Source organism: Mastigoproctus giganteus, chromosome 1, assembly GCF_048544385.1.
Source record: "Mastigoproctus giganteus isolate SK-2022 chromosome 1, ASM4854438v1, whole genome shotgun sequence".
Taxonomy (NCBI): Eukaryota; Metazoa; Arthropoda; class Arachnida; order Uropygi; family Thelyphonidae; genus Mastigoproctus; species Mastigoproctus giganteus.
In genome coordinates this window covers 126,482,722-126,508,402 of record NC_143575.1, presented here as the reverse complement: position 1 = coordinate 126,508,402, position 25,681 = coordinate 126,482,722, and the positions used below count along the sequence as shown (strand labels likewise).

General features: G+C 36.7%; 1 protein-coding gene across 1 annotated transcript in view; it reads right to left on the bottom strand.

Annotated features, from left to right (window-relative positions):
- The window catches only part of Uggt (UDP-glucose-glycoprotein glucosyltransferase), an 820,111-nt gene that overhangs the window by 194,118 nt on the left and 600,312 nt on the right, over nucleotides 1-25,681 (bottom strand). Inside the window, exon 34 of the mRNA XM_090386735.1 lies at nucleotides 324-425. Coding sequence (XP_090242861.1) covers nucleotides 324-425 — 102 coding nt within the window. The remainder of the gene's footprint in view (nucleotides 1-323; nucleotides 426-25,681) is intronic.

The following is a 25,681-nucleotide window of genomic DNA, read 5'->3' as shown; positions in this document are numbered from 1 at the left end:
CATATATACAATTTTATTCATTTTGCAGAATATCTGTTTGGTTTCATTATGTGTGGTGTGATTTTGATGCATATAGGAACAAGTGAGACAAAATTTGTTATTGCAATGTTGAAATTTAAGATTAGTCATTAATTCACTGTTATATTTGTTAAAATTTAGTTCTAGGCACTTAGAGCTAAAAGCATTGTATGCTGGTTTGCTCTGAGATGTGTGTGTTATTTGTGTATGTGTCAATGTATTAAAGTTGTTAGGAAAACTATCCAGAGTAGAAAAATTTATGGGAGAAAAAAAAAAAAAAAAAAAACATGTTTGAGTAATTATACCTTAACAAGCGTTCATATAGGTGCCCTGATGCTAAAGAAAAGATATTTATCTTGTCATCTTCATCTTCAACCTTGTCTCTTTTTTTATCACCAGTAAATGTGCTGTAAAAATAAAATTCATTGCATTAAAATTTACTGCATTAGAACACAGGATTTACTAACATAATTACTTAAAGGTGTGGAGCTATATGTATAAAAAATCAAAAGAACAAACTTGACTGCACTCCTGTCTTATGTTAAAAGGAAAACTAAGAGTATATTTATCTTTTAAACTGGTCAATTGTGGTTATCTACTTATTTCCAATGAATGTTACAAAAAATAAATTTACTGCATCAAATTTATTGTTATTTGTAATCTGTTTATAATTCATTGCTTTAAATGAGATTTACATGATAAAAATGAATTACATGTCACCACTTATGCACAAATGTAGGATTGTATGTGTAAAAATCAAAAGAACAATTTTTATTTTCCAAACATCTATTTTCTAAGGGAACTAAGGTATTTATTTTCACTCTTTTGTGAACTGACTAGTTCCGTGAATTCAAGCTGGCTCTATTTTTACTACATAGGTGATGGGATGCTAATTTCTACTGTTCCCTTTAGTATGAACAAAAATATTATGCAACACAGTTAAAATATATAAAAACAAGATTATGGCTTTTATTGAGAAATATAAAAACAGGGGCAAAACTTTGCATCTTAAAGTTTTGACAGGGAAACCTGTGGAAGGATAACCATTTTGATGACTGACAAGAAAATCAGTTTGTATAAGATTACACATTTTTTTATATACTTTATATCAGATCAGATAAGGTAAGGTAATGTAAAGTAAGGTGACTACTAATGGATTTTAAACAATGTATGTTTCTGTGATGGTTAATGTGAATATTAAAAAAAAAAATCCTCTTTATTTGAAGTTATAATAAATCTCTTGATTGAGATTAAAATGAAAGGTGATCATTTAAGCACTTTATTGTATTGTTCATGCATTCCTAACATAAAATCATCTTTTGTTGTTTTATGCAAGATCAGTGAAGCTACAAAATCAGCTTTTCCACTGATTAACCATATCGTATTGTTGTCATGTAATTAATTTAAAAAGAGTTGTTCTCTGGTTCTTTAGCTGTGTGATACAATTTCACATATTATATGACTGGGGGGAAAAAACAATATGAGTGAATGTTTCCTTTGTTATCTCAACACAAACAATTTCCATTACTTTAGGTGTTAACTAGTTTAACATATGCACTATAAGTGCTGTTTCCACAAACTGAAATTGATTCTTAAAAAAAAAAAAGTTCTTTCAAAGTGCCTTCAATGATTTTTCAGTTGTCTTGTTCAGTTTTTGTCGAGAGAGAGAGAGAGATCAGCAATTTCTTATTTGAGTTAAACTCAGTATATTAATTAAAAAGTATAAACATAATTAAAAACAATAGGAATTATAATATCATTATTAGTAGTGGCACATGATGCAAGAAAGTTAGCTTATAAAGAATCAGCAAAAACAAACAAAAAAAAAAAAAAAAACGCTCAGTTCACCTGTCCATCTCCAATTTTTTATTCCTTGAATTTATTCAAACTATCCATTTCCACAACAACAACAGATGGAGGTTTATTCCAACAATCAATCACCAACTGGCCAAAGGCAAAACTCTACTGTCTATCCATCAATTTGAATTTATGCCCCACTATGTATGCAATCTCATTAAGAGGAAGAATGTCATCAGCACTGATCTTGCTCAATCCATTTAAAAGCCTTAAACACCTCAATCAGATGACCTTGCACCTATTTTGCAGAGTCTGGAGACACTGCAATTTGCAGAATTGAAGCCTTTCTAAGTAAGAGCACCCTTTTGTTCCCTTCACACATCTGGTTGCCCTTCCTTGTATTTTAGGAAGGATGTAGATCCAGCAGATCTACACCCTTCCTAAAATGATGCATAGTTCTTTAAAACACATAAATTAGATAACTAGGTATGAAATTTTGTTGAGATTTTTTAAAATTCTGCAAGGGAAGTTCAGTTCTGCATACAATGAGGGCTGATTTTTTTTTTTTTTTTTTTGTCATATATATAGTACATTATAGAGATTACATTCTTCAAGAAATGCAAAATGAGGAATATATTCTCCATCTGAAGCACAAAAATTTAACTCATTACACGAAAGACAGCAAGTCAAATCTTATAAGACATGTCTAGGTCTGTACTAAAAAAATTCTCGGCGAAGGTAAAGAAACCCACCACAAGAACCACAGGAAACTTTTAGCGGTCACACGCGTTTCCCGGTACTGTAGCTTCTCCCTGCATTCTCGGTAAACAGATGGTACGTGTTATCGATAATGGCAGTAGAAGTCGATAACGATGTATTGATTATTTTTTAATCAATATAATCTGCTTTTAATAATAAGAAAAAACTAATTAATGCATTCTCGACTGAAATTTACTTATGGGTACACCCTTCAGACTGCCTCAGTCTCAGGGTGTTTATCTCCCTTCTCACTGTTTTAACTCGATAGGAAAACGACTTCTACTGCAACTACTGATAACATGCACTGTCTGTAGAAGTAATTTTTGTATTGAGTTAAAACAGTGGGAAGGGGGGATAAACACCCTAAGACTGAGGCAGTCTTAAGGGTGTTCCCATAAGTAAATTTCAGCCCACTCATGAACTCCGATAATCTGCTTTTAATAATAAGAAAAAAAAATAATCAATACATTGTTATCAACTTCTACTGCCACTACACATACCATCTGTTTACTGAGAATGCAGGGAGAAGCTCCAGTACCGGGAAACGCTTTTGACCGGTAAAAGTTTCCCAAAGTATCCTGTGGTTCTCATGTTGCCTTTCTTTACCTTAGCCAAATTCTCTATTCTAGACCCAGTGTTTGAAGTGGACTTTTGCTACTTTTTGGGATTCCTGAAAATTATAATTTGAGTGGACTTGAAATAGGCTAAAGCTTACTGAAGAAATTTACAAACCATGATGTCAATTTTCTCCCCATCTTAAGAGAAACAATTTTTCCCACTAACTTTATTATTTTCCCCTACTTTGGGCATTGCCTACACAGATCTAAGTTACCCAAGAGATGATGAAAAAAATTTAGCAAATGACTGATTAGGAATCTAATTCAAAAATCCAAAATTAAGTTAAAGCAAATAAAAAAAAATTACAAGAAGCTTACCATAAAAATCAGACTGAAAATTTACACAAGCTATGTCTTTATCATTATGTGGCCACGACAATAAAGACATGGTAAGATAAATTAAAATCATTAAGAACATAGACAAGAACAGCTGCTTTATAAATAAGTTGACTATTAAAAGAAATACTAGACAAATTATTAGAGGGGATGGACAGGTAATATGGAAAGTTGATTAGATATTTTCCTTACATATTGAAGAATCTAATGATTTCAGCAATTTTCCCTCTTAGCAAATAAGGGCAAGATTCCATGGCACAGCAGTTACCTCTATTCTTTCTCATTTGTGAGGAAATTGTCTACTGAGGATAGCTCTACAATCTAATAGGGAATTAAAGGTACCTGCTGTGATAAAAACAAGATGATATACATACCAACTCCTAAACAATGTCTTTTTTTAATCTACTGACGTCAAAAAGTAGGAAGTTTATGATAGAGTATAATATCAGATTTTCCCCAACTGCATTCATTATTTCCTCATTCTAACTATATTGTTTCCAATTCTGGGGCTGAAAACATACTAAATTGATGTTGAAAAATGATTAAGTGCTGCTAGACATCATGTTTAATAGTTCTTGCAACTGTTATTGTTTTATAGTTCTTTCATAGTATTTTTAAAGTTGGAATTGCTGTAATGAGTCAGCATCCTTATTTAGTAAATGATTAGCATATCCCCGCCGCTGACGACTTTTAAAGTAAAAAAAAAAAAAAACAACAATCCAAATTATTGTTATTTACAGCACTGGAACCTGTTACTCATATCTGTATAATAATGATATATTCTGTGCATAGATGTGTGTTCACATGACCTACAATGCTGTGCTGGCTGAAAAATCTGGAATACGTCAAGGGGAAATCCTACCCCAACCCCCATCATCTGACAGCACTGATACAGATTAGCAAAGGACAAATATACAAGGAAAGCAAAGACTTCAATTAAGTGGGCCACAGAGTAGAGGTGACTTGATTAAGGTTTATAAGATTCTGAGAGAGGTTAGTATAATGAATGAAGGCAGAATTTTCCGTTATAAAGAATTCCAGAACTAGGAACCATAAATTCAAATTACAGGGGAAGAGGTTTAGACTAGATTATAGGAAGATTTTTGCTGGTTGCTGGAACAAGTTTCTTGCAGAGGTAATTGATGCCCACAGTTTTCAAAGGTTAACTAGATAGTTACCTATGTGAGGAGGGAAGTGCATAATTTATTTTATCTTTTTCAGTGAATGCAGCAAAAACCTATGGCTTCCTTGCACTACATAGCTAATACTAATACAGTCTCCACTGAAGATGATTTCATAAAGTCCTCCAGCCATAAACAGAAATTGAACCCAGGGATCCCCAAAATGAGTAGCATAATTTTGACTAATCATCACAAGTTTACTATTCCTGTGACTATCACGGAAGTCTGTGATTTATCACACATTGTTGTCTGTCAGTTGATATTGCTATTGGTTAGCAACTGCAACTACTACTAGTTTGTTATTGAAGATAGACCTTTTCATTCAGTCTTGCATTGAATTGGAAGTGAAATCTGCCATCATTTAGTATTAGTAGAGTGAAATCATGCAAGGAAGTGGACATTTTTTTTGCCAGCTAAAAAAAAAAAATAAATAAATAAATAAATAAATAAAATTAAATTAGAAAAAATTATATAAAATACATTAATAAAACAAAACAGAATATTCATACTATTATCATTCCCACAAGATAACAATCTAATTCTGTTATGAATTTAGCCAAACTCATTGTCTTTACTACTTTGGGAGGCAACTGGTTACAGTGTTTGACAACCTGTTTCCCATAGGTGAATTTCATGAGATATAGCCTTGTGTTATTCTCAGAGATTTTATATTTATTTCTACTTCCTGGTTCTTGTCTTGCCAAAGAAGGAAAGCAGATCATCCTCATTCATTTTATTCAACCCTTTCAGCATTTTATATGCTTCAATCAGAGCTTCTCTTATATGTCTAGTTATCAAATTTTGCCGTCCACATCTTCTAAGACAGTCTTCATATGTGCATTGATTTGCAATCACCACTAATCTGGTTTCTGTTCTTTGAACTCACTGAAGATCAATGTCTGTTTTTAGATATGGTCTCCAGATCTGAATGCAATACTCCAAATGAGGCTTAACCATCATCTTGGATAGAGGGATTATGATGTCCTACTTCCTATGAGCAAAGATCCTATTAGATAGTATGAATCAGATCTGTACCACTCAATATGTTCTATGTTGATAATAATATTAGTAAAATGATAAGAGGAGTTTACCTCAATATAGTGCGTAGAACACTTCTGTATGATACCCTCCAGAAATTAAAATGGAAAAAACCGACAACTTACCGGTACATTAGAGTAAAATATGAATAATTAAATAATCAATTAAAAATCAAATTAACGCAATTCAAAGAATCTAACGAAAATATTCAAAATGATTTTCCTTCCTTCTAACAAAAATATTCAAAGAGCAAAGATCATATAAAAATAGACAGGACACCATGTGCCTTCCTAGCCTCCTGAATGAACTGAACAGGTACTTTTCATCTGTCTTTACTGAAGAAGGACCTATCATGCTAAGAAGAGGCTGTGCAAGTGAGGCTGAGTCATATGAAATTAGTGATTTCTAAATTACAAATGACTATTTATTAGAAACAACTTTTGAGCATAGAGACAAGTAAGGCTCCTGGAGTTGATGGCATATACCCAGTAATTTTGAGGGGGGCTGCAACAGAGTGTACTGAGCCACTTTAGTTAATTATGAGGGCATCTTTGGACTTGAGAGGTATTGTTTTGGATTGGAGAAGTGCCACCATATCAGCAATATATAAATGCAGTGCTAAGAGCGAAGTTGGTAACTACAGACAGTTAACTACTGTAGTAGGTAACTAAGCCTGACTTCAGTGGTAGGGAAAATCTTAGAAACAATGATTAAGTGCAATCCAGTAATATTTAGATAGATATGGTATTCTGAATAACACACAATATGTTAAGGGAAAACCATGTTTAGTAAGCTATTTTGACAGTTATTCATGACTGGATGTAGTTTATTTGAATTTTAGAAAGGCATTTGACTAAGTCCCTAGTGAGAGATTACTGTATAAATAGGGTGGCGGCTTCAGGGAAGAAGGCAGAGGGTTGTGATTAATGGATATTCTTCAGATTGGTGTAAAGTAAGAAGTGGGTCCCCAAGGGATCGGTTCTTCGATCATTGTTGTTTCTGATTTAAACAACATTGACAATGGGATAGAAGGGAGTGCTAAGAAGTGCAAAATTTGCAGACGATGTAATGATTGGTAGAGTCATTAATAATCAAGCCTAGCAGCACTCCTTCAGGATGATCTGAACAGACTTCAAAGATGGCAGCTATGTTTTAATGCAGCAAAATGCAAGATCTTACACTTGGGAAATAGCAACCCCTAACCCCGGGGGCTCACATCTGGTGAGTATGGGCTTGGCAAACCCAGGGTCCTGAGCTGGATATCATCATTCTTCTCTTTCTTGGTGATACCCCTCTCTCTCTCTCTCTCTCTCTCACACACACACACACACACACACACACACACACACACACACACACACACACACACACACATGGGGGTAACTGGGGAATTTTTTTTTTTTTTGGCTGGTGCAGCATAAGCCTCAGGCTTCCTTGTACCATATGGCTAATAATAATAATAATAATAATAATATACATTTGGTGGGGTTCAATTGAAAACAGTAGAGGAAGAAAGGGATCTGGGAATATGGGGAGATATGAAGTTTTCTGAGCAGTGTAAAGATTATATTTGCGCCAGGAAAGCCTATGGTAGCCTATCAATGATTTATCGAACATTATCCTATAAGGCAATTGTAAAACCGCATCTGGAATAGCATGTTCAAGAATGGAGACCTCATCTGAAAAAAGACATTGAGCTTCATGTAAGGGTCCAAAGACGGGCAACTCACATGGTGAGATTGGCAAAAGGGTGACCATATGAGGAAAGACTCCGTATATGTGGGCTACAGAGCTTGGCCACCAGGCACCTCAGAGAGGAGATAGTAAAATGAATGGCAAAATTTTCATTGTTATAGAGATTTCCAGAACCCGGGCACATAAATTCAAATTACAGGGGAAAATGTTTAGACTATATTGCCTTCATGGGTTGTTTAAGCTGACAGTTTGGATAAATTCAAAGGTCAACTGGATAGTTACCAATGTGATCAGGGAAGCAGCAAATAATTTGTATTTTCTCATCTACTCTTTCTCCCCCCCCCAAGCCAGTGCAGCAAAATCCTGTGGCTTCATTGCAGTGTACTGTTTTGAACAGGCTGGCATTGTGAGTGTTGTTTCACAATTAACAAATTTAATTTAGCCCACTTAACAAACTAAAGTCAACCTCTACTATAATAGTGACCAATAAGTAGTGAAGCATTTATCTCTGAATCTGTTTGGTTCTTAATATAAATATTTCAAACGATCAGCTATTACTGGAAATATTTATTTTAGATGGATTCACGCACACAAATAAATGTGTCATGATAAATATATACCTGCTAGCTAACACGGTATTCAGTATAACAATCCTTATAGTAGTTGTGAATTATTAGTGCTTAATGCCAACAAATCATAACTCATTAATGCCTTATTTGTTAAACTGCCAACATTATATGAAATTCTCAAACCTTAGCACAGAGTGAAATAACTAGTAAAAGAATTTATAGAAAAATAAAATTTTATCCTGGTCTAACAATATTAATAACAGCTGGCAGTTACAGAGAATTCACAAGTTTTAGCTCAGTTTTTCCAGTGGATTATATTCTTATGCTCAGTAGCAAGCTTAGTTAGATTAGTTTTTGTTCTTGCTGAATTTCTTTAATATCTTGTAAATTTAATGACATGAATGCAATTTATGGTCACTCATATCTCAAGAATTCTTGCATGTGGCCACAAAAGCCAATACGGGCAAGATGTACTGAGTGTCATGATGTCTGTAATGGACAAGAAGATAGTACTAGAGAAAGAGGTTCAATTACTTTAAATGCCACAATATTCAACAATACAAGAACCAGAGTTGAGTTCAATGTCATAGCTTGCACTTGATCATCAGGCAACACCCAAGGCAGAATGTGCTGGTCCCACAAGAGTTAGGTATTGTTGGTGACTCATCAGGGAAAAGGGAAATATATTATGTAAAAAGGATAGGTGGAATAAAACCAGAGTATGCCTGCGAAGGGAAAAAGTTGATAATGTTATAGAACACATATCTTTTAACAGAAAAGGTAATATTGTTGTACACGTTGGCGCAAATGAAATGACATTAAGAGTAGATCTGTGGACTTACTTAACAAGCACAGGTCAATGTTGGAAAAAAGTTGCAAGTTAGGGTTAAATTTGAAAGTGTCTGCAATTCTGCCCAGGGAAGATAGAAGGGAGTATATAATGAGAGCCTTGTCAATCAGTTCGGCACTGGAGAGATTGTGCAAGGTTAATGGGGTAGAATTTTTCTCAGCCTGGTCTGTGCTTGTTAACAGGAGAGATTGTTTCTACAGGGATGGGATACACTTAAATAGAAAGGGTGCAAGAATATTTGCTGATGCTATGGAGGCAGTGTTAGGTGGGGCAGAAAAGTGCTAGCTTGAGAGGGGAGAACACAGACTAACAGATTAACAACAACTGCAGGCAGAGGTGAAAGCAATTATTGCACTTCTATTGGAATGAGCAGCAGCCTTGAAAGAAAGGCGCTGGGGATTTCAGGGACTGCTGGGAGTCATAAAACAAGTAAACACAGACTGTGTTAGTGTAACTAAGGACAGGTGCATGTATACTTGTATGTACAGCAATGCTAGAAGCATAGTAAATAAATTTGATGAATTTGAAGTGCTGGTCATCAAAGACTGCTGCTGGATAAAGAGATGGCTGAGTTAAGAAGACAGTGGTAATCAATGGACATTGTATTTTTTTTTTGCTCATGCTGTGTGAGTTTGCTTTCTTGATTGTTACACTACTAATGCTAGCCTTTTGTCTAAACTGTATCTGCAGTAATGCCAAGAGTGTTGTCAATAAAATGAGTGGACATGAACTCCTGGTAAGGACAACTAATACTGATGTAACAGGGCTAACAGAAACTTGGTGTTGTCCATAAATAGGGGAAGACAAGTTTCACAATGGAATGTATATAAAAAGGGTATGATGAGGTGGGGAGGGAAGGAAGTAGCATTTCTTAAGGTAGTCTGAGAATCAAAAAGCTTGCCCAGATTCAAAACTTAAGTATACTAGTTAAGTGTCAAGTGTTATGGTTAGTATTAGGAAATGGTACAAGAAAGAGCAAGCTTACACAGCATAATTTAAAATAAATAAACTAAAATAAATATATATATAAAAATAATAAAAAAGAGAAAACAACACTCCTCCTATCACCTATCCATCATCTTTAACAGTTTGTCCAGTTCTTCCTTGAACTTATTCAAACTACCTACTTCTATAATACCAGATGGAAGTTCAATCCAATGATCAACTACCCTGCTACAGGCAGTTGAAGAGAGCAGGTGTATTCTAAGTTGGCTCAAGTGGCTTAACTGAAGGGGATTAAAATCAAGTGGCTGGTAGGTAGAATTTTTGATTACTCAGCTTTAAATACATCATCCAGGAACACACCGTGACTCAGACGGAAATGCCTGTGGACATTTTCAGTGCGAGTCATGAGTTTTTTTGCTTGTACGGCCTGTGGATGTTTATTTTAGGTCTAGCAGGCAAACCAAGCTCAACTGATGTCTTTTCTTTGCATCAGAACAAAATATACATTAAGTAGTTTTTGGAGTGATGTGCCCCTTTATCAACTTAGAAGAAAATTAGAATAATATAATATTATATTCTGCAGAGGTGCAATGTATATGATGTGCTCCAACAAACCAGTGCAAACTGTGAACAGTTCAAAAAAAAAAAGGGGGGGGGGTAGGGCGATGACGACAAAACATTAGGTGTCAGACTCTGCAGAAATAGGCCAACATACATTTGCCACATTATAAGTTCATATGGAAGCAGTTATTCTACAGCACGATGCAAGATAGTGAGCATATAATGTGGCAAATGTACATCAGCCTACTTCTGCAGTCTGACAGCTGATTTTTTGTCTCCTCCCTTTCCCTCAACTATTTGCATTGGTTTTTGTGTAACACATGAATATATGTTGCCTCTCAGCAGAATATAATGATGTTATGTTCATACTACTTGTTTTCCAAGTTGATAAAGGACACACTGTTCCAAATGTACTTAATGTATATTTTGTTTTTTGTTCTTATCGCTTTTAGTACTTTTTCTACTTTCAGCATTTATCTGTGTATATTTTATTACTATTCTGTAAAATTTGTATTGTTTTTATGGTATTTTTTAATAAAGTTTTATTTCATACTTTTATGCTTCATTGGTAGTGACAAGATTTGTTTCAGTACACTTATTACCAATGCACAGACCTTTTTTGTTACTATCATATTTTCTTATTAAAATCTTTAAATTATTGTTATCTCTCATTGCTTTGATCTTATCAATTCTAAAGTAAATGCACTCTCTATATCAAAGAATTATTTTATTTTTTATTTTCACGTTTATAGAACTAAACACTATTGCATGGTGGCACTTCATAAGTCTCATACTGCACTACAAACTAATGATCTGATTACATAAAATGTGATTGCTTGGTTAGGGAAACACTTCCCAACAAAATTTAAAGGTGATTTGAACAAAAATGTCAAGCTTTACTGCATGCTACATAATATTGAATTAACAAACAAGTAGTATTGCTCTTTAAAGCTTTGCCTGTTACATGGAGGACAAATGGTCCTACAGCATATTTAAAAAAAATGTTACCTGTAATTGGTATTGCATCTGCAGAGGTGTAGTTCTCATTACTACCATCCTACTTTACTCTAATTCATAGTTTCCATGTGATTAAGCTCAGCTATTAGTTGGCAGTCTAAGTAATTTGGGTGCAAATTGATCTAGAGGACAATGGCCATCCACTCGACCACTCTCATTATGATTTCAGAGGGTGGCGTTCTTATTCACTATGTAATTTTGCAGTTATTTTATCTAATCTTGTTATTATTTCAGTATTAGTTTCAACTGAAGAGTCCAATGTTCTGTTTCCTGTATAATCATGCAAATATATGATTTATGTGTAAGTAGATAACTGCCAATTTACACTGTAAGAGAAGTAGTGTGGCTGATTTTAATAGGTGCATTTGGGGGAAGGAGGGGACTCAGCTATCCTGAGCCCAGGCCACAGACATGAGTTACAGAAACGAGAAATTGGAGGGCAAAGACAGCTCATTGAAGCTGTTTGTATTAGGGCTTATTCTGGTTTTGACATTCCTGGAAGTAAATAATTTTAAAGATGGAGCCAATAATGTTGAAGCTGACAGCACTGGATGCAGTGACCATTATTCTGCTACAACCAAATGGCAGTGGAAAAAGGGTTTCAGTGAACTTTCCCCAATCATAACTGAATCAAAATTATATCCTCACTGATGAATAAAATTCAAGTGAATTTTATTCATCTTTAACAGCTTCGTAAATCTTCACTATCCTGAAAATGGTCTGTAGTAATAATAATAATATTAGTATTTCTTAATGTAGAATATGACTAAAAATTAGAATCTTCCTAAGTTTCTTGTTTGACTTAAAAATACTGTTTCTGTGTTTTTACTGTAATGAAATGTAATGCAGTTATTTTTGAGAATAGTGAAAATCTAAGAACTACAAACTGCATAGAGTAGAAACCTATTTTTAATTTCTCGAAATTTTTTTTGTGGTACTTTTTTTGCAACTGAATTGCTGACCTTGTTACAATGAATGTGCGTGAAGTTGAAGTGCAAAAAAGGATGGCAATTCATTCACCAAAGAAGTGGTACAGGATGCATTACATATCGTCTCAGAATTATCCATATGTCTCCAAGAAATTCAAGTCAGATTTCATTGTATGTAGGTTGAAGTACGTAGATTTTCACTAGCCTTCATATCAATTTACTTGGACATCACAACACTAAAAGAACTTAGTTACTAGTTAAAAAAAAAAAAACATTTCTTCAAAATGTATACATTTTGAAGAAATGTCAAATCCAAAATCACAAAAATTAATTTTTAAATTGGAGGCCAAGAGCACAATAGCTTGTCACACATTGTGAAAGGTCATATGACTACTAAATGTTAACTTATTTTTATGTTAACATTTACAAAACAATCTTCTAGCCATAAATAATGAATTAAAGAAAAAATCTTTATAGAAACAAGAAAATCATGGAGATAAAGGGTTCAAGAGTGCAATACAGAGAATTTTTATAGATATGGTATTCTAAAGGAAACACAGTACAGTTCCATAAAGGAAAGATCAACGTGTAACTAACCGGGTTAGCAATTTTGAGTCACTCATGAGAAAAATGCAGGAAGGAAATAATTTCAACCTTATTTGGATTTTAGTAGATCATTTCACTCAGTCCACATGAGAGGTTAGTGTATAAGCTGGCTACAGTATGAACATGTAAGGTCTTACCTGGAATTCAGGGTGGTTGCAGGACAGAAGGGGGGGGGGGTGGAGAAGGAGAGATGTCACTAATGCTTCAGAATGAGCCAATGATGTCAAGATTTAGATGCTCAAGATCTAGAGCAGCATTTCGCAAACTATGCTCCATGAGATGTGAACAAGTGTTCTGTGAATAATCATAATAATAATAATAAAAAAAAAAAAGTAAATAAAATAAAATAAATGAATTTTGCATAGTTGTAGTGTACACCAATTTTTTTTTTTTTTTTTTCCAGTTATTAATATACTGGTATAAACTAATAATCAAATAGCCCGCGGAACAATTTTGGTGGGTTTTTGCATAGAGAAGTATGTGTAGAGGTAATGACAGCTATGAAAAAGTAGTAATGTGGTGATCTAATATGCCATTCATATGCGATTTAGCCTTGAGTACATGGGGTGAAGGAGAGGGGGAGGCGAACTGATATCATAACTAAACTCACACTTCCTTGAATAAATTTTTTTTTGATAATTATCAGTATTTCGAAACATTATTATTAAAATAAATGACATGGATTTGTGGTTGAAAAAAAGGAACTTTAAAACGAGAAGCAAGTACTTCTAGCATTGCAACTGTCGATCAATTCGGCCCTGGAAAGATTGTGCAAGGCTGAAGGGGTAGAATTTTTTTCAGCCTGGACTGTACTTGTTAACAGGAGAGATTGCTTCTACAGGGATGGGATACACTTAAATAGAAAGGGTGCAAGAATATTTGCTGATGCTATCGAGGCAGTGTTAGGTGGGTCGGAAAACTGCTAGCTTGGGGGGAGACAAAGACTAATGGATTAACAGTAGCCACTGGCAGAGGTGAAAGAGATTCTTGCACTGCTTCTATTGGAATGAGCAGAAGCCTGAAAAACAAGATGCAGGATATTTCAGAGACTGCTGGAAGTCATTGCAGTACAAGTAAACACATGGGTTGTGTTAGGGTAGCTAAGAATAGAAACAGGTGCATGTATACTTGCGTGTACACTAATGCTAGGAGTTTAGTAAATAAATTTGATGAATTTGAGCTATTACTCAAAACATCAAAGGCAGATATTGTTGGGATATCAGAGACGTGGTGTCACACAGATATAAGGGATGCAGAACTGGAATTTGGGGAGTACAACGTCTACAGAAAGGATAGACAGGATAGGAAGGGGGGAGGGGTTATGCTATTAGTTAAGAAACACATAAAAACCAAGGAAGCGAAGCCAGTCGACATCGCTGGACAGTGCAGTGTTGAGTCAGTTTGGTGTGACATAAGCATAGGTAAATCAAAATTGAGAGTAGGAGTGTGCTATAGGCCTAATGACTCTGATGAGTATAATAAGATACTGTACAGGGAAATAGAATGGGCCAGTAAATCAGAGAGTCTTATAATGGGGGATTTTAATTTCCCAGATATTGACTGGAATTTGTGGGTTGGTCACTCACACACTAGCAAGGCTTTTGTGGATTTATTGGATGATTGTTTTCTACACCAGCATGTTCGGGAGGCAACTAGAGGGAGTAATACTCTTGATCTGATTATCAGTAGTGATTCTTCATGCATTAGGAATCTGCAGATAAACGAACCACTGGGTGGCAGTGATCACAGTGTGCTGAAGTGGGATTTACTCAAGGAGGTAACTACCATCAGAGGTAAAGGGAAGGGTTTTTGCTTTCGTAAAGGCGACTATGATGGTCTGAGACAGTATTTAAATTCTATACAGTGGGACCAACTGATGATGTTACCAACAGCAAATTCAAAATGGGAAGCATTCAAGGAACTAATCTTGGAAGCTACCAGGCTTTACATACCAACCAAGAAATATTGTTCAAGGTTCAGGCCTAAATGGTTGTCAGATGAACTAATGAGACATATGGCAGAGAAGAAAAATGCATGGGATACATACAAATTAATGGGTGACGTGGAAGCCTATGATAGATATAAGTTGGTCTGTAACCAAGTCACAAAGGAGATTAGGCAGGCAAAGGCAGATTATGAGAAATCCTTGGCAAAGGATGCAAAGAAAAACAGAAAAGAGTTCTTTACCTATTTAAACTCAAGAAGGAAAGGGATGAATCAGATTGGTCCACTGGATGTTGATGGTTCAACAGTTGAGGATCCAGCTCAGGTGGCTAACAATCTAAACGAGTATTTTGCATCTACATTCACACATGAGGAGTTATTCAGGAAGGGGAATGTCGTAGGTGAAGTAAACATTGACAGTGAGCTAGATGATTTTCTAATAACTGAGAGGAAAGTGGAGGAGAAATTGTTGAGGATAAACATAAAAAAGGCACCTGGGGTGGATGGGATCTATCCAGTTATATTAAAGGAGGCAGCAAAGGAAGTAAGCAAACCCCTAGCCATAATTATGAGAGCTTCTTTGGACTCAGGGGAGGTACCCATGGACTGGAGATGTGCAAATGTAACCCCAATTCACAAAGGAGGATCAAAGGCTGACACAAGTAATTATAGACCTGTTAGTTTAACTTCGGTTCCAGGAAAATTAATGGAGGCACTGGTTAAAGAAGCACTGCAGGATCATCTGGACAAGAATTCAGTTATAGCTCAGACACAGCATGGGTTTGTTAAGGGCAGGTCTTGTCTGACCAATTTGATTGGATACTATGATGTAGTCACAAAAGAACTGGATGCAGGGAATAACTTTGATATTATATATTTGGATCTTAGAAAGGCTTTTGATACTGTTGCGCATGGAAGACTGCTGCACAAATTGGAGAAGTGTGGCATTCGAGGCAAATTGCTGCTATGGATAAAGGGATGGTTGAGTGGCAGAAGACAGAGAGTGGTAATCAATGGACACTGCTCAACGTGGACTAAAGTTATTAGTGGAGTTCCTCAGGGTTCAGTGTTGGGTCCATTGTTGTTTTCTGTATTTATAAATGATATTGATGATGGTGTATCAGGCTTAATGTCCAAGTTTGCAGACGATACAAAGGTTGGCAGGGTTGTTAAGGACACTACTGATACTATGCTGCTGCAACAGGATCTGGAAAGGTTGAGCAGATGGGCTGAGAGGTGGCAAATGAAGTTTAACATTGACAAATGTAAAGTACTACATATGGGAAACAGTAACCCCAGATCAACGTATCAACTCTGTGGTACTACGCTGACAGTGGTAGAGAATGAAAAGGACCTGGGGGTAATTGTGCAGGCAGATATGAAGTTCTCTGAGCAGTGCAGACGAGCTGCAAGAGTAGCTCATGGTGTCTTGTCAATGATATACAGGAATTTTTCTAGCAGGGACAGTGATGTGATTATTCCCTTGTATAAGGCATTGGTCAGGCCACACCTTGAGTACTGTATACAGGTCTGGAGGCCTCATTTCAAGAAGGATGTAGAGCTGCTGGAACGAGTACAGAGAAGGGCAACAAGATTAGTGAATGGAACAAAGGGTTGCTCTTACGAAGAAAGGCTTAAGTTTTGCAAATTACAGAGCCTGGAGACTAGGCATCGCCGAGGTGATCTGATAGAGGTGTACAAGGCTTTGAATGGCTTGAGCATGCTCAATGCCGATGGGATTCTTCCTCTTGCTCAGAATAATCACCTGAGAGGGCATAAATTCAAATTGAGGAAGGACGGACGTCGGATAGATGTGCGGAAATTCGCCTTTAGCCAGCGGGCAGTTGGTTTGTGGAATAGACTTCCATCGCTTGTTGTTGAAGTTGATAGCCTAAACAAATTTAAGGCTCAGCTGGACAGGTATTTCGAACGAATTGAGGGGTGAAATGGGAGTAGTGGTGGTTTTTTTTTTTTTTTTTTTGGCTGATGCTGAATAAGCTTGCTTTCTTGCATCATATGCCTCTACTAATGCTAATGCTAATGCTAACTGTGGTCGATGAAAATGAACACAATATTGTCACACTTCAAGATGAGGATGAACAATCACAGCCTTTTGTTCCCCAAAAATCCGAAGTAAAAAAACAGGAACCAACTAATAAAAGACAAAAACGAAAGTATGATGACAGTTATTTGAATTTCGTCTTTACATGTGTTGGAAATAAAAATGTTATGATGCACAGTACATCATATGTAAGAAAATATTAGCAAACAGTTCTTTGGCTCCCACTAAAATTCTGTTTCGTAAGTGTTCCATAAATATTGTGAGATGAAAAGTGTTCCATGACTAAAACAGTTTGGGAAACGCTGATCTAGAGAGTGGTTAATGATCAATACTATTTCAGTATAAACTAGATAGGCTTCAAGGATGGTCAGAAAAGTGGAACCTATATTTTAATGCAGTAATATGGAAATGTAAAATTTATATGAGGAGGAGCAATCCCAAAATAACTTAAACATTTTGTGAGCCTGAATTTAGAACAGTAAAGTATGAAAAAGATTTTTTTGGGGAGGGTTAAAATAGGGTGGACATTAACTTCTTTGTGAAGTGTAGACAAATGTAAGGGTACCCATAGTATTTTTTCAACAATTTATCAATTGTTTGCTTACAGACATAGGGAGGTCATAGTGCCACTAGTCAATTGTCAGACTGCACTTGGACACTGTGTTGAGATATACAGACAGCACCTCAAGAAGATAACAAGCTTCTTGAAAGGGTCTAAAGATGTGCTATGAGCCTGATAAGATCAACAAAACAGGGCCCACATAACAAAAGATTTTGAATATTTAGGCTACAGAGCTTGTTAACTAAACTTTAGAGAGTACAGTTTTCAAACCGAAATGTTCATAGTTATGATTCTAGAACTAGGGAACATAAATTCAAATTATGGGGATAGAGATTTACACCATATTGTAGGAAGTTTTGTTTTAGCCAGTGATTTGTTAATTACTGAAATAAGTTACCCAAATGGGTAGTTCTGGCTGACACCTTGAGAAAATTCAAAGGTCAGCTGGATTATTAATTATTTTTTGGCTAATACAGCAAGAGTCTGGGTTATCCTTGGTACATACTAACACTGTACCCAACAAAAATTACTAGCTATGAAAAAAATTTGAACAATAATCATACTTTCTCAATTATTACACAAAATGCTTTAATCTTTACTGGCGTACTTATGTTTTTCAAGGTTATTTCAGTTATGTTTCAAATAATGTTTCATTCACATATGAATTGCCATGAAAGCTTACAGTAAGTGCTGCCATCTCTTATCTGTATTTCCAGATAAATGTAGACACAGATTGTAATAGATGGTAGAATAAAAATAGCTTTTTAAATTGGAGGATTTAGAGATTTTGCCTCTCAGCCATCATTGTCCAATTCTCTGTAATTTAGATCAAGAATTTGATAAAATTGGATCAAGAGATACATAAGCAATAGATGCAGAAGATATTATTATATCAAAAAATAAGTAGCAGGAAATATTTTTCTGCAAATTTTTTAAAAAATTATTGTAAATTATAAAGGAAAAAAAACAAGGAAAAAAAAAAGAACTTTTACATAAATTTCACTTCACAGCTACTCATCACATGAACATCACAAGGTGAGATTTGGGTAATCACTTATTGAGTTCAATATAAAAGGTTTCACCTCTGAGTATGTTAATTGATAATTAAACATGTTTGAAATATGAAGTGTAAAGTTAAGTAAGGCAACTATTATTAACTAGTTTTTTTCAGGCACGTTCATATATGCATAAACTGCCACAGTTTTGTCTTCACCACGTCTCTCCAAATGTAGCAATTAAGTTGCTACATTCAGTTGGCAGATTCTGATGAAATTTTACTTTGGAGTCTTTTAAAAAGATTTCTTGAGTCATTCCAAATTTTATTAAAATTAGTGAAATAGAAATTTCAGTATGTTTCAGATTTTGAGGCACACTTCTTTACAAGAAAAAGTCATACACTAAATTTTCAGAAAATGTTGGTTTTTTTTTTTTTTTTTTTTAGAAGCATTAGCAACTAAGGCCATATTGCTCCGGGGATATGCAGTGGTTATTCCCTGACCTTTCCGCATCCTCCGTATTTGGTGGGCACAGGCTCGAACCCCAGTCTAATCAAGAAGTGTGTGCTACGCATTGCTGCTCCTGCCCACCTGGCTATGGAGGCGCCTTCCAAAAAATGTGTGGAAGGTTTTAGAATCAATTGCAAATTGAATAACTCCCACCAGTTCGCCACGCTTATCCAAATCTATATTGGTTTCAGGTATGGAGCATTACTGCACATACAAAACCAAGCTGACTTCTTTCCCCTCCACATCGAGAGGAAAAGTCAAATTAACGTCAAATTTTCAGAATGTTTTGTTTTATCACTTGGAATCTTTCAGGCCTAACGATGATGATTCCAGAGTCCTCCAAGTCCCAACACAACAAAACACTACTACACTAAATTTGGAACAGCTGCTTCAATCCTTTTAAAGATTTCAGGACTTTTTTGGAGAAAATTTTCCTGCACTCTCAGTTTTTGTGAAGTTACATTTCAAAAAAGGAAATATCTTTTAAATGTTTGGAAGATTTCTTGCTTCACTTACGATTTTTACAGGTTAAGAGAAAACTCATTTGGAAGGAACTAATGTTATTGCTGGAACAGAGAGGGTGTAAATATTTGTAATGCCATATTAATCATTACAGAAATTTGTTTTAAGAGGATTTTTACTTAATATATGTTTTTGCTAAACTAAACAGGCCAAAGTTTTTCTATATTTGAATTTCCAATGCTAGAGAAATGATGATTTTTAATGAATGAATATTTCCATTATTCAAATCACTTGATTACTAATCACTTAATTATGGAAATCATTTGATTATGCCCACTTAATTCAACCTAAAATCAGCCAAGCCCAACTTAGTTTTTCTTGACAGAATCTCAGTTATTGTTCAATTTTTCCTTGAACACCACTCATCTGAGTTGTTCTAATTATTTTCTAAGTTGTCTTCAAGGTCAAGGTTTGATCAGAATTTCGGTGAGTGTTGGAAAAAATTAATTTTATCCAATGTTTTGGTTGACGGTTTTGTCAAGGCAAAATTTCCATATGGCTAGCGATCTGATAGGATGACTTGTCATGGTTTTCAGTGATGTTTTGATTGTTTACAGATGATGATGGGTAACTGCATCTTTCTTCATTTTCAAGCAAAAAATTATCTCACAAAAATCTCTGGAACCACTTAAACTGTTCATCATAACATCATTTCCATAAACTGTAACAAATATTTTGTGTCTATGTTTCTAACTTCATCATCAGCCATTTTCAATCCACTGCAGGATGAAGGCCTCTCCAGCAACTTTCCAGTTCCTTTTATTTTGAGCACTGGCCATCCATTTACTACCCAAAAACTCATGAATTTCATCTATCCATCTCCGCCTTTGTCTTTCAGGTTTTCTTCTAGCTCCTCTTGGGTACCATTCTGTTATTTTCTTAGTCCATCTGTCATCATGTCTTCGAGCTGTGTGTCCTGCCCAAGACCATTTTAGTTCTTTAGTTTTGATAAGAATGTCCTTTACTTGAGTTTGCTACCTAATCATAAAATCAATAGCATAAAACTGCAAGATTGGTGGGATACAAGGACTAATAGATTAACAACAGGCACTGGCAGAGGAGAAAGTGATTCTTGCACTGCTTCTATTGGAATGAGCAGCAGCCTGGAAAATAAGATGCAGGATATTACAGAGACTGCTGAGAATCATGGGGGTACAAGTAAACACATGGGTTGTGTTAGGGTGGCTAAGAGGAAGAGCAGGTGCATGTATACTTGGGTGTACACCAATGCTAGGAGTTTAGTAAATAAATTTGATGAATTTGAGTTATTGCTCAAAACGTTCAAAGGCAGATATTGTTGGGATTTCAGAGACGTGGTGTCACACAGATATAAGGAATGCAGAACTGGAATTTGGGGAGCACAATGTCTACAGAAAGGATAGACAGGATAGGAAGGGAGGAGGGGTTATGGAAACACATAAAATCCAAGGAAGTGAAGCCAGTCGACATCGCTGGACAGTGCAGTGTCGAGTCAGTTTGGTGTGACATAAGCATTGGGAGATCAAAATTGAGAGTAGGAGTGTGCTATAGGCCTAATGACTCTGATGAGTATAATAAGAAACTGTACAGAGAAATAGAGTGGGCCAGTAAATCAGAGAATCTTATAATGGGGGATTTTAATTTCCCAGATATTGACTGGAATTTGGGGGCTGGTCACTCACACACTAGCAAGGCTTTTGTGGATTTATTGGATGATTGTTTTCTACATCAGCATGTTCGGGAGGCAACTACAGGGAGTAATACTCTTGATTTGATTATCAGTAGTGATTCTTCATGCATTAAGAATCTGCAGATAAATGAATCACTAGGTGGCAGTGATCACAGTGTTCTGAAGTGGGAGTTAGTCAAAGAGGTAACTACCATTAGGGGTAAAGGGAAGGGGTATTGCTTTCGTAAAGGCGACTACGATGGACAGAGACAGTATTTAAATTCTATACAGTGGGATCAACTGATGATGTTACCAACAGCAAATTCAAAATGGGAAGCATGCAAAGAACTTACCTTGGAAGCTACTAGGCTTTACATACCAACTAAGAAATATTGTTCAAGGTTTAGGCCTAAATGGATGTGAGATGAACTAATGAGGCATATGGCAGAGAAGAAAAATGCATGGGATACATACAAATTAACACGTGACACAGAAGCCTATGATAGATACAAGTTGATCTGTAACCAAGTTACAAAGGAGGTTAGGCAGGCGAAGGCAGATTACGAGAGATCCTTGCAAGGGATGCAAAGAAAAACAGCAAAGAGTTCTTTACTTATGCAAACTTTAGAAGGAAGGGGATGAATCAGATTGGTCCACTTGATATCGATGGGTCAACTGTTGATGACCCTGCTCAGGTAGCTAACAAACTAAATGAATATTTTGCATCGACATTCACACATGAGGAGTTATTCAGTGATGGGAATGCCAGAGGTGTATTCAACTCTAGCAGTAAGCTAGAGAATCTTGTAATAACTGAGAGTAAAGTGGAGGAGAAATTGTTGAAGATAAACACAAGAAAGGCACCTGGGGTGGATGAGATCTATCCAGTTATATTAGAGGGGGCAGCAAAAGAAGTAAGCAAACCCCTAGCCATAATTATGAGAGCTTCCTTGGACTCAGGGGAGGTACCCATGGACTGGAGATGTGCAAATGTGACCCCAATTCACAAGGGAGGATCAAAGGCTGACACAAGTAATTATAGACCTGTGAGTTTAACTTATGTTCCCGGAAAATTAATGGAGGCACTGGTTAAAGAAGCACTGCAGGATCATCTAGACAAGACTTCAGTTATAGCTTGGACACAGCATGGTTTTGTTAAGGGGAAGTCTTGCCTGACCAATTTGATTGGATACTATGATGCAGTCACAAAAGAACTGGATGCAGGGAATAACTTTGATATTATATACTTGGATCTTAGAAAGGCTTTTGATACTGTTGCACATGGAAGACTGCTGCACAAATTGGAGCAGTGTGGCAATGGAGGCAAATTGCTGCTATGGATAAAGGGGTGGTTGAGGGGGAGAAGACAGAGAGTGGTAATCAATGGACACTGCTCATCGTGGACTAATGTTATTAGTGGAGTCCCTCAGGGTTCAGTATTGGGTCCTTTATTGTTCTCTGTATTTATAAATGATATTGATGATGGTATATCAAGCTTAATGTCCACGTTTGCAGACGATACGAAGGTTGGCAGGGTTGTCAAGGACACTACTGACACTATGCTGCTGCAACAGGATCTGGAAAGGTTGAACAGATGGGCTGAGAGGTGGCAAATGAAGTTTAACATTGACAAATGTAAAGTACTACATATGGGAAACAGTAACCCCAGAGCAACGTATCAACTCTGCGGTACTACACTGACAGTGGTAGAGAATGAAAGGGACCTGGGGGTGGTTGTGCAGGCAGATATGAAGTTCTCTGAGCAGTGCAGACGGGCTGCAAGAGTAGCTCATGGTGTATTGTCAATGATATATAGGAATTTTTCTAGCAGGGATAAGGTGGTGATTATTCCCTTGTATAAGGCAATGGTCAGGCCACACCTAGAGTACTGTATACAGGCCTGGACGCCTCATTTCAAGAAGGATGTAGAGCTGCTGGAACGAGTACAGAGAAGAGCAACAAGATTAGTGAATGGAACAAAGGGGTGCTCTTACGAAGAAAGGCTTAAGTTTTGAGAATTACAGTGTCTGGAGACTAGGCACCAGCGAGGTGATCTGATAGAGGTGTACAAAGCCTTGAATGGTTTGAGCAAAAAATAAAGTAAAAAAAAAAATAAATAAAAAATAACCACTTCCAGTTCACCCATCTGTTCGTTCGAAATACCTGTCCAGCTGAGCCTTCCATCAGCATTGAGCATGAATCCCATCAGCATTGAGCATGCTCAATGCTGATGCGATTCTTCCTCTTGCTCAGAATAATCACCAAAGAGGGCATAAGTTCAAATTGAGGAAAGACAGATGTAGGATAGATGTGTGGAAATTTCCCTTTAGCCAGCGGGTGGTTGGTAGGTGGAACAGACTTTCATCCCTTGTCGTGGAAGTTGATAGCCTAAATAAGTTTAAGGCTCAGCTGGACAGGTATTTCGAATGAACAGAGGGGTGAAGTGGAAGTGGTTATTTTTTATTTTATTTTTTTTACTTCATTTTTTTTTTTTTTGGCTGATTCTGCATAAGCTTGCTTTCTTGCATCAAATGCCTCTACTAATGCTAATGCTAATCCATGTGTTTCTCTTCTTATCTAACAGTCTGATTCCCAATATAATTCGTTCCATTCTTCGCTGTGCAGTTAGCATTAGCATTAGTAGAGGCATTTGATGCAAGAAAGCAAGCTTATGCAGCATCAGCCAAAAAAAAAAAAAAAAAAAAAACCACTTCCACTTCACCCCTCTGTTCGTTCAAAATACTTGTCCAGCTGAGCCTTGAACTTATTTAGGCTATCAACCTCCACCACAAGGGATGGAAGTCTGTTCCACCAACCAACCACGCGCTGGCTAAAGGCAAATTTCCGCACGTCAATCCTACATCTGTCTTTCCTCAATTTGAATTTATGCCCTCTCAGGTGATTTTTCTGAGCTAGAGGAAGAATCCCATCAGCATTGAGCATGCTTAAACCATTCAAAGCTTTATACACCTCTATCAGATCACCTCGCTGGTGCCTAGTCTCCAGACACTGTAATTTGCAAAACTTAAGCCTTTCTTCGTAAGAGCACCCCTTTGTTCCATTCACTAATCTTGTTGCCCTTCTCTGTACTCGTTCCAGCAGCTCTACATCCTTCTTGAAATGAGGCCTCCAGACCTGTATACAGTACTCTAGGTGTGGCCTGACCATCGCCTTATACAATGGAATAATCACCTCCTTATCCCTGCTGGAAAAATTCCTGTATATCATTGACAATACTCCATGAGCTACTCTTGCAGCCCGTCTGCACTGCTCAGAGAACTTCATATCTGCCTGCACAACCAACCCCAAGTCCCTTTCATTCTCTACCACTGTCAGTGTTGTACCACAGAGTTGATACGTTGCTCTGGGGTTGCTGTTTCCCATGTGTAGTACTTTACATTTGTCAATGTTAAACTTCATTTGCCACCTCTCAGCCCATCTGCTCAACCTTTCCAGATCCTGTTGCAGCAGCATAGTGTCAGTAGTGTCCTTGACAACCCTGCCAACCTTTGTATCGTCTGCAAACTTGGACATTAAGCCCGATATACCATCATCAATATCATTTATAAATACAGAAAACAATAATGGACCCAACACTGAGCCCTGAGGGACTCCACTAATAACATCAGTCCACGATGAGCAGTGTCCATTGATTACCACTCTCTGTCTTCTCCCCCTCAACCACCCCTTTATCCATAGCAGCAATTTGCCTCCAATGTCACACTGCTCCAATTTGTGTAGCAGTCTTCCATGTGCAACAGTATCAAAAGCCTTTCTAAGATCCAAGTATATAATATCAAAGTTATTCCCTGCATCCAGTTCTTTTGTGACTGCATCATAGTATCCAATCAAGTTGGTCAGGCAAGACTTCCCCTTAACAAAACCATGCTGTGTCTGAGCTATAACTGAAGTCTTGTCTAAATGATCCTGCAGTGCTTCTTTAACCAGTGCCTCCATTAATTTTCCTGGAACAGAAGTTAAGCTCACAGGTCTATAATTACTTGTGTCAGCCTTTGATCCTCCATTGTGAATTGGGGTCACATTTGCACATTTCCAGTCTATTGGTACCTCCCCTGAGTCCAAGGAAGCTCTCATAATTATGGCTAAGGGTTTGCTTACTTCCTTTGCTGCCTCCTTTAATATAACTGGATAGATCCCATCCACCCCGGGGTCCCTTTCTTGTGTTTATCTTCAACAGTTTCTCCTCCACTTTACTCCCAGTTATTTCAAGATTCTGTAGCTTACTGCTAGAGTTTAATACACCTCTGGCATTCCCCTCGCTGAATAACTCCTCATGTGTGAATGTCGATGCAAAATATTCATTTAGTTTGTTAGCTACCTGAGCAGGATCATCAACACTTGACCCATCAATATCAAGTGGACCAATCTGATTCATCCCCTTCCTTCTAGAGTTTACATAAGTAAAGAACTCTTTGCTGTTTTTCTTTGCATCCCTTGCCAAGGATTTCTCGTAATCTGCCTTCGCCTGCCTAACCTCCTTTGTAACTTGGTTGCATATC